Raw genomic sequence first — 13986 nt, 5'->3', positions numbered from 1 at the left:
GAGCCAAGCAGCTTTCACGCCAAGGACCAGCCACAACTGCCTCCCAAAGTGCCGCCTGATCCGTACGACATCTTAGGCCGCGGACTAGGAAGATTCGAACTCTTCATCCTAAAGAAGGGGAGGACTGCGGACCGAATACGGACTGTAGGATGAACCTCATTGAAGTTCTCGAGTTGAGGGATATCCCTCGGTGGGGTTTAAGGATGACAGCATTTCCGCCTTACTGTGTGGGCGCCTGGCGTGAAGAAAGACTGGGGACATTCAGACCACGCATTCTCTTCGACATAGAGAACTCTTCGCCGTGTCAGAGAACAGGCTCCAATAACGTTATCACGAGTCCTGGACCACTGTTCTCTATATCTACTAGCACGACGATGCAGCGCTGTCGTGCCTTGCTGCATTCTTAGTTTTGAGTTGAGGGAGTTAGATCAAGCTGAGGTCGAAGTTTGGGGGGAGGAGGGGGGTGCGGCTGAACTAGAGTATGGTGCAGTGAGGCTGACCTATGGCCGTTGCAGAAGGTGAGAACGCACATGTTGAGACGTGCATGAAACCTCAGAGGCACTAGCAGTGAGGACGGCTGACCCATTCCTGCCTTAAACTTTGTAGGGTAGCATGGGGAGGTAGAAAGTAGCTAAGGTCAAGTTTTGATCGCAAGGCTGCGGGGCTTAGGTCAGCTCGCTTGCTAAGACTCCGCACAGCCACAGGCCTGACATCCACAAGCCCGCATGGACTAAATCTGCTCGCGAAACGCTCTACCAATTCTCGTTAATGGGTGATTCTCGCTTCTGGGTGAACGACGTTATATAGCAGTTTATACCAGAATTGGTAATCGCCCCGATCAGAGGTACCGACCGGGGTGGCGACCCTGCCTCAATCGAGCGCTCCTCGCAGCCTTACGGCTGATCATAATTCCTTAGTATTACCGCTCTACTCGTAGGCCTATATAAAGGCACTTTATAAGTTACGACAGTAGTATAAGCACAGCGGTGGCCCTATGTGGGACGAAGCTGGTTTGAACGACGAACGGGGATGATGATGATATAAAGTGGTCACGTGATAGTTTATGTAAGTAAAATCCGAAGCCTCCTGGGCTGGAATGCTGTAATGCAGTAGACGACTCGTAGATATGGTCGAATTGTAAAATTATCTCATTGCTATGAGTGGTACCGCTGTGCCGCGCTCTGACAGACAATGCCTAAAATCCTGTAGCTTCACAAAAGGCGCCCAATATCAGTCGTATATCCGCTAAATGTCCTGATAAGATGTTTGCTTGATAGCTTTTCCCGCAAAGATTGCGCCTAAGATATTGCCACAGAGTTAACACAGCTTCAACGAATCGTCCATCCCCTTTTTCGTAGCTTCAAGGCACCTGAACTGGCTCCACGGCACTCAGCTCCAAGCTGATCTCCACCCCCCGCACACGCTTGAATCGCGTCCTCGCATCGCCCTGCTTGTCTAGGATCAAGTCGTCCGGATACGCCCGCGATAGCGTACGCACATCCTGTCGCAGAAGCCGCTGGATAGCAACGATCTTCACTTCTGCGTCGTGTGTCTTGCCCTGAAGCGACAACACCAGGTTCTCGAGCCCCTGATCACGGTCCCAGCGATAGAAGCGGTCGATGAGATGCGCAGCACCCGCATTGTGGACTACGACAGGCGGGTTGGCTCCACCTGGTGCACCTGGAGGCGGTGGCGGCACCGGGATCTGATTGCCAGGCTGGTTCTGCTGCTGGTTCTGCTGAGGCGGGAAAGGGTTCTGCCAGTTCGGCTGCTGCGCTGCCCATTGGATCGCGGGAAACATCATCGCGGGGGGTCCCCACGACCCGCAGCGCAGGAAGATCCACAGGCTCTTCAGCCGCGGCAGGTCGGCGTGCAGGCTCCGCGTCTCGCTCGAGCTGCTCAGGTAGGAGGTCCAGATGCGCAGGTCCTTCTCGCGAATGCGGAAGCACACGCTGGTGATGTGCTCGCTGTAGGGCGACGCGACGACGCGGAACATGTTGCAGTCTGAGGGGTGGGTGAAGAGGAACTTGTTGGAGCTGTAGAGAATCGGGGCAGCCTCGGCGTACACCTGGCGCGAGGCCAGGAGCAGGTTCGGCTCGATGTGGTGGTCGGTCGTGGGATTCGGGTACCAGAAGGGCGATATTGAGGTGAGAGCGAAGGTGTAGATGCGGTCGCGCAGCTCGCGGGGGAGGGCTAGCAGAGGCGATGCTATTGTGGACGGAGCGGCCCGCGGGATGGGTGTGGGGAGCGGAGGATGGGATTCTCGCGGTGAGTAGGAGGTGTCGGGCGAATCGGTCATGATGGTGTCTTCGGAGGACGATTGCGGCGTAGAGGGGTCGGGCGAGGGCATCGTGGGTTGGGTTGATGGTAGAGGCTGAAGGGGACGGACGAAGAAGAAGAACAGGAACAAGAAGCAGAAGCAACAGGCAGAGGAGCTTATAAACGAGTAGAATTCACGTTCCTGCCGACCTGCTCGACGCCGTTTGTGCTGAACTCGTCCCACTTGCATCACCGAGACGGCCCGCTGCTTGGCAGATTCTGCATTGGGTTAGCACGGAAGATGCATCTTGATGCCCCGAGCCTCAATCTCAACAGCACTTCTTCCAATCCTCACCAACAGCAACGCATGCTCTTACCTATCCAAGTGTACACTTTGATCAATACGCCTTCAAATCTACCACCTCGGACAACCTCGGAACTGTTGCTTTCCAGATTTCATTGAGCCTACCGCAAAAGCTGTGTCCAAAATGCACGTTGAAGGAAGAAAGCTACGTGGGAGAAAAATCCACTAAAACAGATGCTGGCGTTCTTATTGTGCTCTTTGGCCTCTTTGATTCTTAGCTGTCGTCGGTGTAAGACCTTGCTTCGTCAGACACATAGTAAGTCAGTGGTTTGGATCGAATCATCATGCCGAACTGTGCCAGGCAGCCAGGGAGATCTCTGCAGAGTTTCTGAACCATTAAACATCTCTTTCCAACTGTATCAAGCGGTGGTAACCAAGTTCAGTTGCTCTTCGGCGACATCAAGGTTTTCGCGGTTTGTTCTAGTCAATTTAAGTATGTACATTGTGTGATTGTTCGTTGAGGGTCAACAATGTTGTTACCTCTCGTCTTTGGCTTCAGACGATCGTATATAAAATAAGCACGTCGTCCTTCCATTTTGACATCAAAGTTACGCAAGCATCACAAAACGCAGCCCTGACTACTCAGCAATTCTCAGCAAATCTCAGTAAATCTCAGCAAAATTTCAGCAAATCTCAGCAAATCAAGGAAAGTCAGAACATCTACAACGATGGCGTATCAACCAAAGAAACCGTCAACCCTCCGTGTGGTTACCGAACAGACCGACACCGAAATGACAGATGTCCCGGATGGAGCTAGCTCTCCTACCTGGAGCGAGTTAGGATCTCCCGACATATTCAGAAGCATGCCTCAACATGAGTTTGCAGGTTATATGTGGGAACATCATGGTCTCGTAATGCATTCGCCACAACCTGATACCTCCACGATCGAGAAGACATCCCATCTCAACAAGGGCAACGCTAACATTGCCAGTTCGACATCTAGAGATTTGCGCCAGGTCAGCAGCGGAAGTGGCAGTGCAACAGCATCAAGTCCAACGTCCATCGATACTCCTTCCTTAGCAGCAGCATCCACGAGAACTGCCAGTGGAGCCGCCGTCAAGTCGGCCGGATCGAGTAGCACTGCGGACAGCCCTAGCAGCGCCGACAAACATGACCGCACTACGGAACTGGTAGAAGAACTCCCCACGGAAATAAAAGGGCGGGATTTGCAAGAGATGTTGCAAGACATTCTGCATCCTCGAATCAACGCTTTCGCACCACACAAGACAGTAACCAGAGGTGGTACACACAGCCTGTCACGTATTTGGTTCACACGAAAACACCCCGAGCATTTCACCATATACGGGGCATTACATTCCAAGTCGGGTGTTCGGGACTTCCAGCAAAAGGAACATGTGATCCCCACACCATATTGGAGCTGGCTTAGGAGCAAAGGCGACCCGCCTCAATTAGAGATGCCTCCTTCTATCAAAGGCCACGTCAAGTTCACTGGAAACATTGACAAATGCCGTACGAACATAAAGAGCAGCTCGTCTGAGACACACACTATGTTCGAATTGGATCCAAATTCGTACACGACCCAGTCTATCACTAGCGATGATATTGTACTGCCTAGTCCGATAGCATCTCCATATACTCTTCCTCCTAACTTGATCAACATACCTACTCCTATTCGGACCCCAGGAATATCTGCCAAGTTTGGATTAATCCTGTCGCTTGAGGACGGCCCAGACGCTCCAAACATCGTATCTGTGCTTCGGGAACCCCCTCTCGGCGCCTTCATCGTTGTCGCAGGTGATAAGTCCTCTGGCGAGATGTCACGAGATTGGCTGCTCGAACAGTCTCCTACCCATTTCGTAAGGGGACAAGACGGAAACATTATCATGAAGAGAGGAGGCGATCTACATTGCTACGCCCACAGTGGAGGTGGAATTTGGAAGAAGATGCAAATTTCCGAAGATTACTGGAATTGGCTAGTGAACGGTCCTACGCCCAAGAGACCACACGTACCTATCCTACACGAATCTTCCCTCCGTCAGTGCTTGATGACTACGACTCCAGCCGCCTCATTCCGGGCAAGTCGACCTACCGTTCAGTACGAGCCTACCGTTAGTGCCCTGGAACTTCACAAAACCCCTATGTTTAGAATGGGGCCTCCGCTTGAGATCCGTGAACTCATAGACCACCTCCATTACCCCCGGGATGCAAGAGGCAAATCGGCTTTCCACGAATCTGGCAGGCTGAGCCGTAAATGGCTTTTATTTATTTTCCCTAAATTTTTTATCAAGGGTAAAGATCTTGGCGTGAAAGCTACGGTCGCGCTTCGACGCTTCTCTGCTCAAGACCTAAAGATGGATGATACCTACTATGGCTGGATCCATAACACACCACTGCGCCAGCAAGATTACTTTGCGGGTACCACGAACAAATTTCCCACGAAGCAGTATTTTGAGTACAAGACGGAGCAAAAGAGCCAGGCTCTAGACGAGATGCTGGAGGAGGTCAAGCGTGGTCTAACCAACTAACCTCAGACCGTTGGCGCCGCCCACACAGGAGGAAGACTACGGCCTAGTGCCCCTTAAGGCTACGCTAAGGTGAGTAGAGACGGTAAGGTAAGAGACCGAGACCCTATCGAAATTCCTCACCCTACGGCGGTAAGTTCAAGGGTGCGTGGCTAGGCATGCAGGTAAGGCTCTTCCTCGTCCTTGACCTGAACTGCATTCAGCGGTTTAGGCTATGGTTCAGTATGAAATGTGTGGCCCTCATAGACCTCCAGCTCCATAGGTAAGTCCTTTCACATTATTTTCATAGACTTTCTCCAATGATTCACAAAGATACGAATCGTTTTCTTTCATAGCATAACCAATATTTCCTCCATCGCAGCAGTCTTTTATTTGCCCGTTTCTCATAATGAATCTCGTCACATGTCCTTGTGTGATTCATGCGTAGCTATTGTTTCCATCACTAGCCGCACGTGATGTATATGCCCTTGCATTTCCTTTCCCCAAAAGCCCCCCTTCTCGGTTGTACCTTCATATGTCTCCACACAGCAATGAATAGGCACGCCAGACGAAGCAGGATTGCTTGTGATGATCCGGCGAGACCTTGATATCTGGGGCTATCTCGATGCTAGGAAACCAGGCGCCCAAACCGAATGGCCAGGTCGAGTAAGTCTTGGAATGTCTCCCGCCATAAAAAAGTGTGCAGCGCAGAGCCCCGAACATCGGCCTCAGGACAGTACTCTCAGCGTTACTTTGACATACGTGGCCCATTACATCCCCACGGCTTTCCCTCTCTACCACCGTTCAATTCCACCCCCCTGCCAGCCCGCCTCGTCATCACGCCCGCCTCAACCACGGCACCACTTCTCCCCCGCTGACTCATCCCACTCGGCGAGAATCTACTTAACCCCCTTTCCCTAGTCCCTCTTGTCCTCTTCGCCCTCCGGCATCCCCTCCTTCCACTTCCAAAACTCAACGTCTCACTATCCATGTGTCACCGTTCTTTGTATATGCACGGCCACAAACCCGGCCCTTGTAGACTAAGCTAATCTCGACGCCTTCCCCGGGCCATGTATTCCCACCCTTTGTCACTCTTTCGGGGGCAAGCGTGTTCATATGATACTTGGGTGGAGAGTTGATCGTGCAGATGGGACATGTGAGATTTGCTCGCGGGACATGGGCGGATATTCCAGGAGGTTTGTGATCCCGAAAAGGGGGTTTCCTCGTGATGATATAAATGTTTTGAGCTGTTTGTGGCGGGTTTGCCGTGATGTGTGCGTGTGTTGGTTGTGACGCGGTGTGTGGGTTTTGGATAGATTTCTTGAACTTCACGTTCCTCGTGCGGGCAGCAACTTGGGGAATGGTTTGCCTGTCGTGTGAAGCGCAGATGGCATCCCAACACTTCTTCGTACGACGTGTAGTTAGGTGAGGCGAGAAATAGGTTCCGGATCTCGACAAGTTCTGAATCGGGCGAGATTGCAACGACTGTCCGTCAAGCCGCGGCGAGTTGAGCCTTAAAAATCGAATTCACAACAAACTCACTCACTGGCGTCAGCACAGCGCACACCATTGATGTATCATAAGAGCGATGGATGAAAACTAACTCGATGATTTGATGAGATATGCAAATAGATGGCTATGCGCGACCTCAATGCTATCAACGACGCCCAAATGCCCAAGACGCCCAGACATGCAAGACCCTACACGAACAAGACCCTCTAATCTCCTCGTCCTAGCAAAACCATGAACTATGTATACGTCTACCCACAACTTTGTCAGCCAGCACTCCGCAAATCAAAAACAAACACAAACGCTCAGCTAAGCCAATTCAGCACCCATAACACCCCCAAAGTCATCACCACCCGCCGCCGCAAACTCTGCGCCCACCACCGCGACGACCCCTTCTTCCCGCCCGTCGGCTCCAGCCGCGCAGTCGCGTTCAAGGCCGCCGCCGCCGCCACGCTCCCTGGCCCTGGCGTGCCGTTCCCGTAATCCGGCAGCCGCAACTCGCTGATCTTGCGCTCGTGCACCGGCTTCGCCTCGCTAGCCACTAGCACAGCCTCCGCGTCTCCCGTGACCGCCAGCGTCAGCGTCGCAGTCGCGCACGCAACCCGCCACGCAAACCACAAGAACAGCGCCAGCAAGAGCGCGACGTCGCGCCAGCGATCGTGCCAGAAGCTGCCGTCGCCGGCGAAGAGACCGGTGGCGAGCAGGACGCGGCCATCGCCGGCGAGGAGCAGGTGGTGCTGGAGCACGTAGAGCTCCAGCGAGTGGCGGCCGACCCACGCGAAAGCAGCGGAGTGGTAGTTCCGCAGGAGGCGCGTCGAATTGCGGAGGACGGCAAAGGAGAGGATAGGGAGGGGGCTGAGGTAGGGCAGCCAGCTGTTGTAGTCGGACTCGTTGGTGTGGCTGCCCGATATCATGCAGTACACTGGGATGAGGCCGACGGCGGCGAGGGCGAGGAAGGCGTGGAAGACGGAGAAGTAGTCGGTCAGCATCTCGCTGATGAGAGAACGGGAGCGGGTGGCGAGCTGGGGGTAGGAGTGGAGGTTTGCGATGTGGAGGTGGAGGATGGCGGTGAGCATGCCGACGAAGGGGATGAATTTGTCGAGGCCGAGGTGGAAGCGCCAGGCGGTGGCGTTCCAGGTGATGCCGCAGGTGAGGCGGAGGAGGGATAATAGTGACTCTAAAATGCCTTTGAGGTGTATAATTGTTGATACGAGGATGGCAGAGAGCATGATCTTGCCGAGTAAGAAGGCGATCGAGTCATTACGGCGGTGACCGATCTTAAGGGTAAGGTAGATGACCAAGAACCAGAAGCTAGATACAGAAATGAAATGATAGGCTGTGTATCGTGTGCGCATTACGAAGGAAAGTGAACACGCGAGAACATTGAGGCGGGTTAACACCGAGGCTACTCGGCGGAGGGAGTAGTCTTTCTTTTGGAGGAAATACATGGTGTGGCCGTATCCGGTCAAGAAGATATAGGCAGATGCTAGGAGGCGGACAACTTCGTAGATCCACAATTCTTTCGTTGCTCCAGTGAAATTGAATATCAAGATGAATAGTTGCATCCAGCCTTTCCATTCCTCGGTTTGGCTGCGTGAAAGAAAAGACTGTCTAATTGAGGTCCCAGTGAAGGACTCGGAGCGGCGGCGTCCTGGAGAAGATGATGGTCCTCGAATCGTCAGGAGGCCTAGAGCCAAAGCTGCAGACAAAAAGGAGAAGAAGTCATATTTAATGAACTGCTTTTGGATTTTGTGGAACACTTGAGTCCTGTCTGCCAAATAGCAGTACCACAGACACAGGCCTACACTCAGTAGCGCTAACGTAGTGCTTGCAGAAGCATTGGCAGAGATGGAGTTGGATTGTTGGCGAGCTATGCTCTTAGCAAAACGCGTACGAGCAGCGGTGTTTGAGGTCATACCTCTGGCGGCCTTGATAGCCGAAAGCGAGAGGACGAAGAAGAAGCAAATCAGTGCAACAAGCTGGATCCAATTCACAGGGCTGTAGTCGATACAGCAAGTGCGGTCGTAAGGATATCCGTCCTGGCGGGCGATTTTCGCGTTGCATCTGAGGTTTAGCACGACGTCGGCCATGCGCCCTGCAACGTTCTCCACAACATGGAGACCGCTTTCGCCATACGCTCTGTCAATCCCAGCAGTCATATTCGCGTAGCTCCACAAGACATTCAGGCCCTGATTTATGGAAAGTTTTTCCAAATATTCGTTCATACCGTCGATCTTCTCGGGAAGCATCGTGATTGCTCTTGAGGGGGAAAGCCTGTCGTATAGAGGCTGCAGGACCGGCGCGAAGAAAATTTGATTGCCAATGCCGTCGTCGTCCGTAATTGGGAATCGTTTCCCGCTGGTCATGGTGTGGGGAGCGTATGCGGTGCTCGTGATGTTGTCAACGGCGTCTTCGAAGTCCTTCAGATTCCCGGTATGGATGTGACGAGCATGAGAATGACCGCCCCCAATGAGAATGACAGTGGACTTGCGCTTCACCTCGACTGGGGCGCCAGACCCCGCCGCCGAAGCATCATCCAAAACTTTCGTGAAATTTTTCACACTCTCTCGATATTCTGCCAACTCTTCATAAAGTCTAGAAGAAGTCAAGAACGGGTCCCAAACAAACTTCAGCAAGGCGCCAGCCGCACTGAACTCTATGTCTTCGTGCTTCTCTAGTCCAGCTTTTTCTTTCCGGGCCTTGCCTTCATCTAACTTTTTGGCAGTCGCCCAGAATATCTGCCGGATTCCTGGGTCACCAACAAAGAGGATCTTGCCTGTCTCGGCGCATCTGTTGATCTCTGGGCCGGTATACTCATGCAGCACGCATCCTGGGGGATTCCAATGCTGGAAGGGCCGTTTGGGGTCGACGTAGTCGGGATCAAAAGGCTGTTTTGGAGGATCGAGCCATTGGCCGTCGCGGATAAGGGCCTGGCATTTATGAGGGTCTTGGTAGTCTTTGTGGAGGAATTGGTCAGCTTCCTCTCGTTTCGCAGCGCCTCTAGGAAGAACAAACCTATTACACTTCGTCTGTACAGCGTCGCAGCAAGAACAACCAGAAGCAAGAGGCATGACGTGCGATTAAAGGCATCGGCAGGCGACGAGAAACGGGGCAACAATCGTATACGAGGCATTAGGGGCTGGTTCCGCTCGACAGTACTGCTATCGCTCAACGAAGCAGCGGAGACATCCAGGCAGCGGGCTCGTCGACGCGGAGTATGCGCTGTGGGGGTGGTTGGCCGCAGGAGGAGAGGCGCTGGCTACCCCAGGTGGTGAAGTCGCGAAGGCCGTGAACGAGCGTGCAGATGATGTGCAGATGGTGGTGACAAGAGCCATGCTGAGGACGGGGAAGGAGGGCACGCGACGTGCGGTGCATTGCCCCCCGAGTGGCTTCTTCCAAGCTTCCAAGTGGGCCTCAGGGCGAACTTCTTCGGCAGCCCAGCTCTTATCACCCTGGGCACGCACGCGTCACTTGGCGCAGGTGCACACCCATGGCCCACCGTGCCCACCAACACCACGGCCAGCACTGCGCCGAACCCGCTGCTTTTGCATGTGCTGTTGGAAGTGCCTGGGGAGAGCATCCAGCGCCTTCGCAGCGCCCCGTCGCCCCCCGAGTAGCCTCTCCTGCCGCGTCTTCACTCCCATTCCGCGACCTCAGGGGCCCTGCCAAGCCTGCCAAGCACTGTGTTGAGCTTAGAGGCCACGCCCTGCATGCCGGGCCCCGGAGGGCCTCCGTCACCACTCGCTCAGCACTGCTCGACCACTCGCACTAGATTCGCTAGGTGCCGCGTACTCCGGCCTGGCAGATCCTGGCAGATCCATTCACTGTTGGCTGTTCTCCTCCTGCGTCTTACATACTGTCACGTCCTGGGCACTGTGAATTCAGCCATATCCTGCTCGAGACAGTCATCTCAGCGTACAACCACGTGAGTGAGCACTAATGGATGACTAGTATGCCCAACCCAAGTCCCAGAGCCTGCTCAAGATAGACTCAACGGATGGACCGCATCACACACACCTCGTCTCACGTGTCGTGACATGAACTCACAAGCAGCCCATGAGAGGAGATGACGTACGCTTCAAGCGTTTCTTCGCAACTTATATACTGTTCTGAAGGGCTTACGCGGCTTTCGGTCTGATTTCCCCTCCCTGATTATAGTACGTCGAAGCCGCTATAGCGAGAGAGTGAACCCCGGAACGCCCATCGAGAGATTGCTTCGTCTGCGAAGTCTCCTCTTACATCTGCTTCTTCCTCTCTTTCAAGTCCCTCTGTTTCCAGTCTCTTCTCAACCCGAAGTAGCATAAGGATAACCAAGCAGATGTCCATAACAAGGACATACCGAAAATACGGATTCTCCTTGTCCGTCAGGTCCATTAATGCCATAACATCTCTCTCCTTTTCACCAATCGGATACTCCTCTCTTTTTTTATTCTCTCTCCATAGCACATAATACAGCGTCATTGCGGCCGTAATCTGATACAATAGTAGGTAGCATCAGCACCTTTCTTGCAACGTCGTGCTTTACACTGTAATCCACTCACCTTGTCATCAATCCCTCCCACAGCTCCGGGTAATGCTTCGCCTTGCATTGACTCTTGGCCAACTGCGGCCCAACAATATACCCAACGCCAACAGCGCCGAAGATCGCTGCCGCCATCACGCTCTTCTTCGTCGCGCTAGCCACGTTCGCCATACCAGCAACCATCGATAGACTAGTAACGTCTCCAAAGCATCCGATGATAGCAGTCCCGGCTACCGGCGTCGGCGCATGGTGCGTCCAATTCGATTTCCAAATCATGGCGCAGCCAGCGATGACCGGCAAGCAGTAAAACACGGACAGCAAAAGGCGAATGCTGGGAATCGGCGACGCGAGCCAGCCGCCAGTAATACAACCTATGAATGAGATGCCGCCGCCTGGGAACTGCAAGAGAATCGCATCGAGCTTGGTCCAGCCAAACGTATAACGATAATGGGGCTAAATCCCGATATGGCGCCATTGATAGTATATCCGGTCGCCATCATCAGCAGGACAAGGCAGAGTACGACATCCAGCAAGGCTTCGCAGATCTGGTGCCACTTTATTTGCTGGCATCACACGCCGGTCTGCCCTCGTCGGAGCCGCTCAACGGCTGCGATGTGCTCTGCAGGTGCCAAAAACCAGGCAGAGACGGGGAGAGTTTGGAGTAGCGAAACACATCAGGCCGAACACGACTTTCAACGAGCCGGCGAGGAGGTAGATGTACTGCGGGGGCTTCAGCATCCCACCGTGGAACTGCGCGAAGCCGTAGTTGAGCGCGTTGCCGATTATAGTGAACAAGGCAGCTGCTGAGAACCACCACGCCTGGCGGAGGGCCTGCTCGCTTTGTGTGTAGTATTCACTGATGATGCACATGGAGCCGGTGGGGATGATGGACTCGACGAAGCCTAGCAAGAGCCGCTGCGCGTATAGTCCCTGCCAGCTGGTTACAGTCGCCGTGAGCATGCACACCAGCGCCCAGACGAGCGTTGTGATTGATGGCTTTTTCACGTGGTTCGGGGGGCGAGAGCTCCCTTGCTTCAGCTATGGCTGGAAGTGTGATGCAATGGCAGCTTTACATTCTATCACTACGCTTAAGGGCTATAAATGAAATTTCTAAGGATCGGAAGATCCGTGTTACATGGTGTTGTTATTGTGAAGTAAACATCCAACATGTGAACACAGCTGGAGAGCTGCAGAGTGGTAGGTATTACTGAATGTAATCGCAGAAACAGATCAATCAGAACCGAGCACAGTCAGGTGCGGCGCTGACTAACGACTAAGCGAGAATCTTCGGGCTCGCCGTATAAATTTTCCTTTCAACATCACCGTCAGTCCTACGTCCCGCCCATGGCACACGCATGCGAGCGCCATAGCTACGCAACACTCTCAGCATACCAAAACTAGACGGTACGGATCTCAGCCATTTGCTCCGCAGGATGTGCGTGTGTACACGGACGGCTGTCGTAGCCCGCGACGTCTTCGCCGCACCAGCGTACTATCTGCACCTGTATGTAGGTATCGAACGCCACGATCGACGAGATTCGAACCGCCCGTGATCTCTGCCAACCGAGCACCGATCTTGCGTTCCTGTGTGCACAGAACAGCGCCACGATAGAAAGGACAGTGTTTACGCATGCGTGGAGTCGTACAGTAATATTCCACACCAGCCAACGCGACCAGCTAAATGCCTGACTGCACACTTCCAGAACCGTAAATAACGGAAGCAAAAAAAACCCCTCTCCCCAATCTCTCTCCCTCAACCCCTCATCTTCTCTCCCCCAATCTCTCTTCCCAAGCCACCCCCCTCCCCTCATAACCCTTCCCCCCATACACCCCCCCAACCAACCCAGTCTCCTACCTCGCTCGATCGCGCTGCCTTCCCCATGCACCGATCTAGAGCTGGATTGCCCCCACCCACACTCGTGTGTGTGGGTTCGCAACGAGACAAGAGCAAACCCACCCACCACGACGATCTTTGAGTACGGGGCCCGCCGATCCTCTGTCCCAGCGGCGGCCTATTCGTAATTTATGCGTCGGGACAATCGTATGCTTCTGCTTTTGCACGCGTGTAGGTGTTAAATGATTGCGGGGAATGAAGCGGCGAGCCCGAGCTATCACAAAACAATATGATGGTTCAGCTTGTTCCGTTCGCAGCAATTAGCATGCGGTTGTGAGCCCTAGCCCCCCAAGCCCCAGCCCCCTCCCCGGGGGATTACAGCGGGGGGGATGCTAGAATCTCTCGGGCGCGGATGCGCCAAAGGCGTTGAAGGAGGAGGCTGGTCTCTGCCGGCAGGGGAGTTTTGACAGCTTTTTTTCTTCTAGACGGATAGACGGGGTGCGGAAGGTAGAGCTCTGATTCTGGGGGGGGGGGGGGGGGAGTTTAGGGGTCGGGCCTAGAGGTCGGGCATTCTCCGCACGACTTCGCGTGTCAGCGATGTTGGTAGACTCTCCTGTCCTTCGCATCCAACGACGCGCAACCCCCTTCGTTAAGCTCTTCAATCCCACACTCTCATGAATATATATTCAAGGGTGCACATGCCAACGTTCTTAAAAGAACAACGATTCCGTGAAACGATGGTGTTTAGTCATAGGTTTGAGAATTCCCAGCGCCCCTTATTCGAAAACGCCCCAGTAACGAGTTCTTCCGCCAAAGGCAGGAGGCCCAACACCCATCCAGTCAGACCCCTTCCCCCCACCCTTTACAAAGACGACGCCTCCATACACCTCTCTCACTCTTCCCTTCCAGGCCTTATAGAATCCCCTCCCCGATTGACTCCCCCGGGAGGCCCGCAAAAAACAAAACAAAAACGCCGCTCAGAAACCAATTCCATGTGCCGCTAATGTGAGGCCCCAGCAAGCAACCGCCCCAAGCT

The 13986-nt window shown here is 53.8% G+C and overlaps 4 protein-coding genes across 4 annotated transcripts; 1 reads left to right on the top strand and 3 right to left on the bottom strand.

Annotated features, from left to right (window-relative positions):
• Window positions 1-1104: 1104 nt before the first annotated feature.
• BDZ99DRAFT_457933 (uncharacterized protein) lies at window positions 1105-2469 on the bottom strand. Its single transcript, XM_033718801.1, has one exon. The coding sequence runs from the start codon at window positions 2348-2350 to the stop codon at window positions 1361-1363; it is 990 nt and encodes a 329-aa protein (XP_033582976.1). The 5' UTR covers window positions 2351-2469; the 3' UTR covers window positions 1105-1360.
• An 822-nt stretch (window positions 2470-3291) lies between these two features.
• On the top strand, window positions 3292-5109 carry BDZ99DRAFT_514629 (uncharacterized protein; the record flags this gene model as incomplete). The annotated part of the gene is made up of 1 exon (XM_033724892.1): window positions 3292-5109. One exon carries the CDS (start codon window positions 3292-3294, stop codon window positions 5107-5109), a length of 1818 nt encoding a protein of 605 aa, XP_033582975.1.
• Window positions 5110-6671: 1562 nt separating this feature from the next.
• On the bottom strand, window positions 6672-9903 carry BDZ99DRAFT_565892 (Cas1p-domain-containing protein). Its single transcript, XM_033727524.1, has 2 exons — window positions 9610-9903; window positions 6672-9550 (listed from the first exon to the last, which is right to left on the bottom strand). The coding sequence occupies exons 1-2, from the start codon at window positions 9725-9727 to the stop codon at window positions 6900-6902; spliced, it is 2769 nt and encodes a 922-aa protein (XP_033582974.1). The 5' UTR covers window positions 9728-9903; the 3' UTR covers window positions 6672-6899.
• Window positions 9904-11131: 1228 nt separating this feature from the next.
• BDZ99DRAFT_514627 (uncharacterized protein) lies at window positions 11132-12076 on the bottom strand (the record flags this gene model as incomplete). The annotated part of the gene is made up of 2 exons (XM_033724891.1): window positions 11132-11515; window positions 11753-12076. The coding sequence occupies 2 exons, from the start codon at window positions 12074-12076 to the stop codon at window positions 11132-11134; spliced, it is 708 nt and encodes a 235-aa protein (XP_033582973.1).
• Window positions 12077-13986: the final 1910 nt, after the last annotated feature.

Source organism: Mytilinidion resinicola (assembly GCF_010093595.1).
Source record: "Mytilinidion resinicola strain CBS 304.34 unplaced genomic scaffold BDZ99scaffold_2, whole genome shotgun sequence".
In the NCBI taxonomy this organism is placed as follows: domain Eukaryota; kingdom Fungi; phylum Ascomycota; class Dothideomycetes; order Mytilinidiales; family Mytilinidiaceae; genus Mytilinidion; species Mytilinidion resinicola.
Note: the sequence above shows the minus strand (reverse complement) of the source record. Positions and strands in the feature narration are given on the sequence as shown.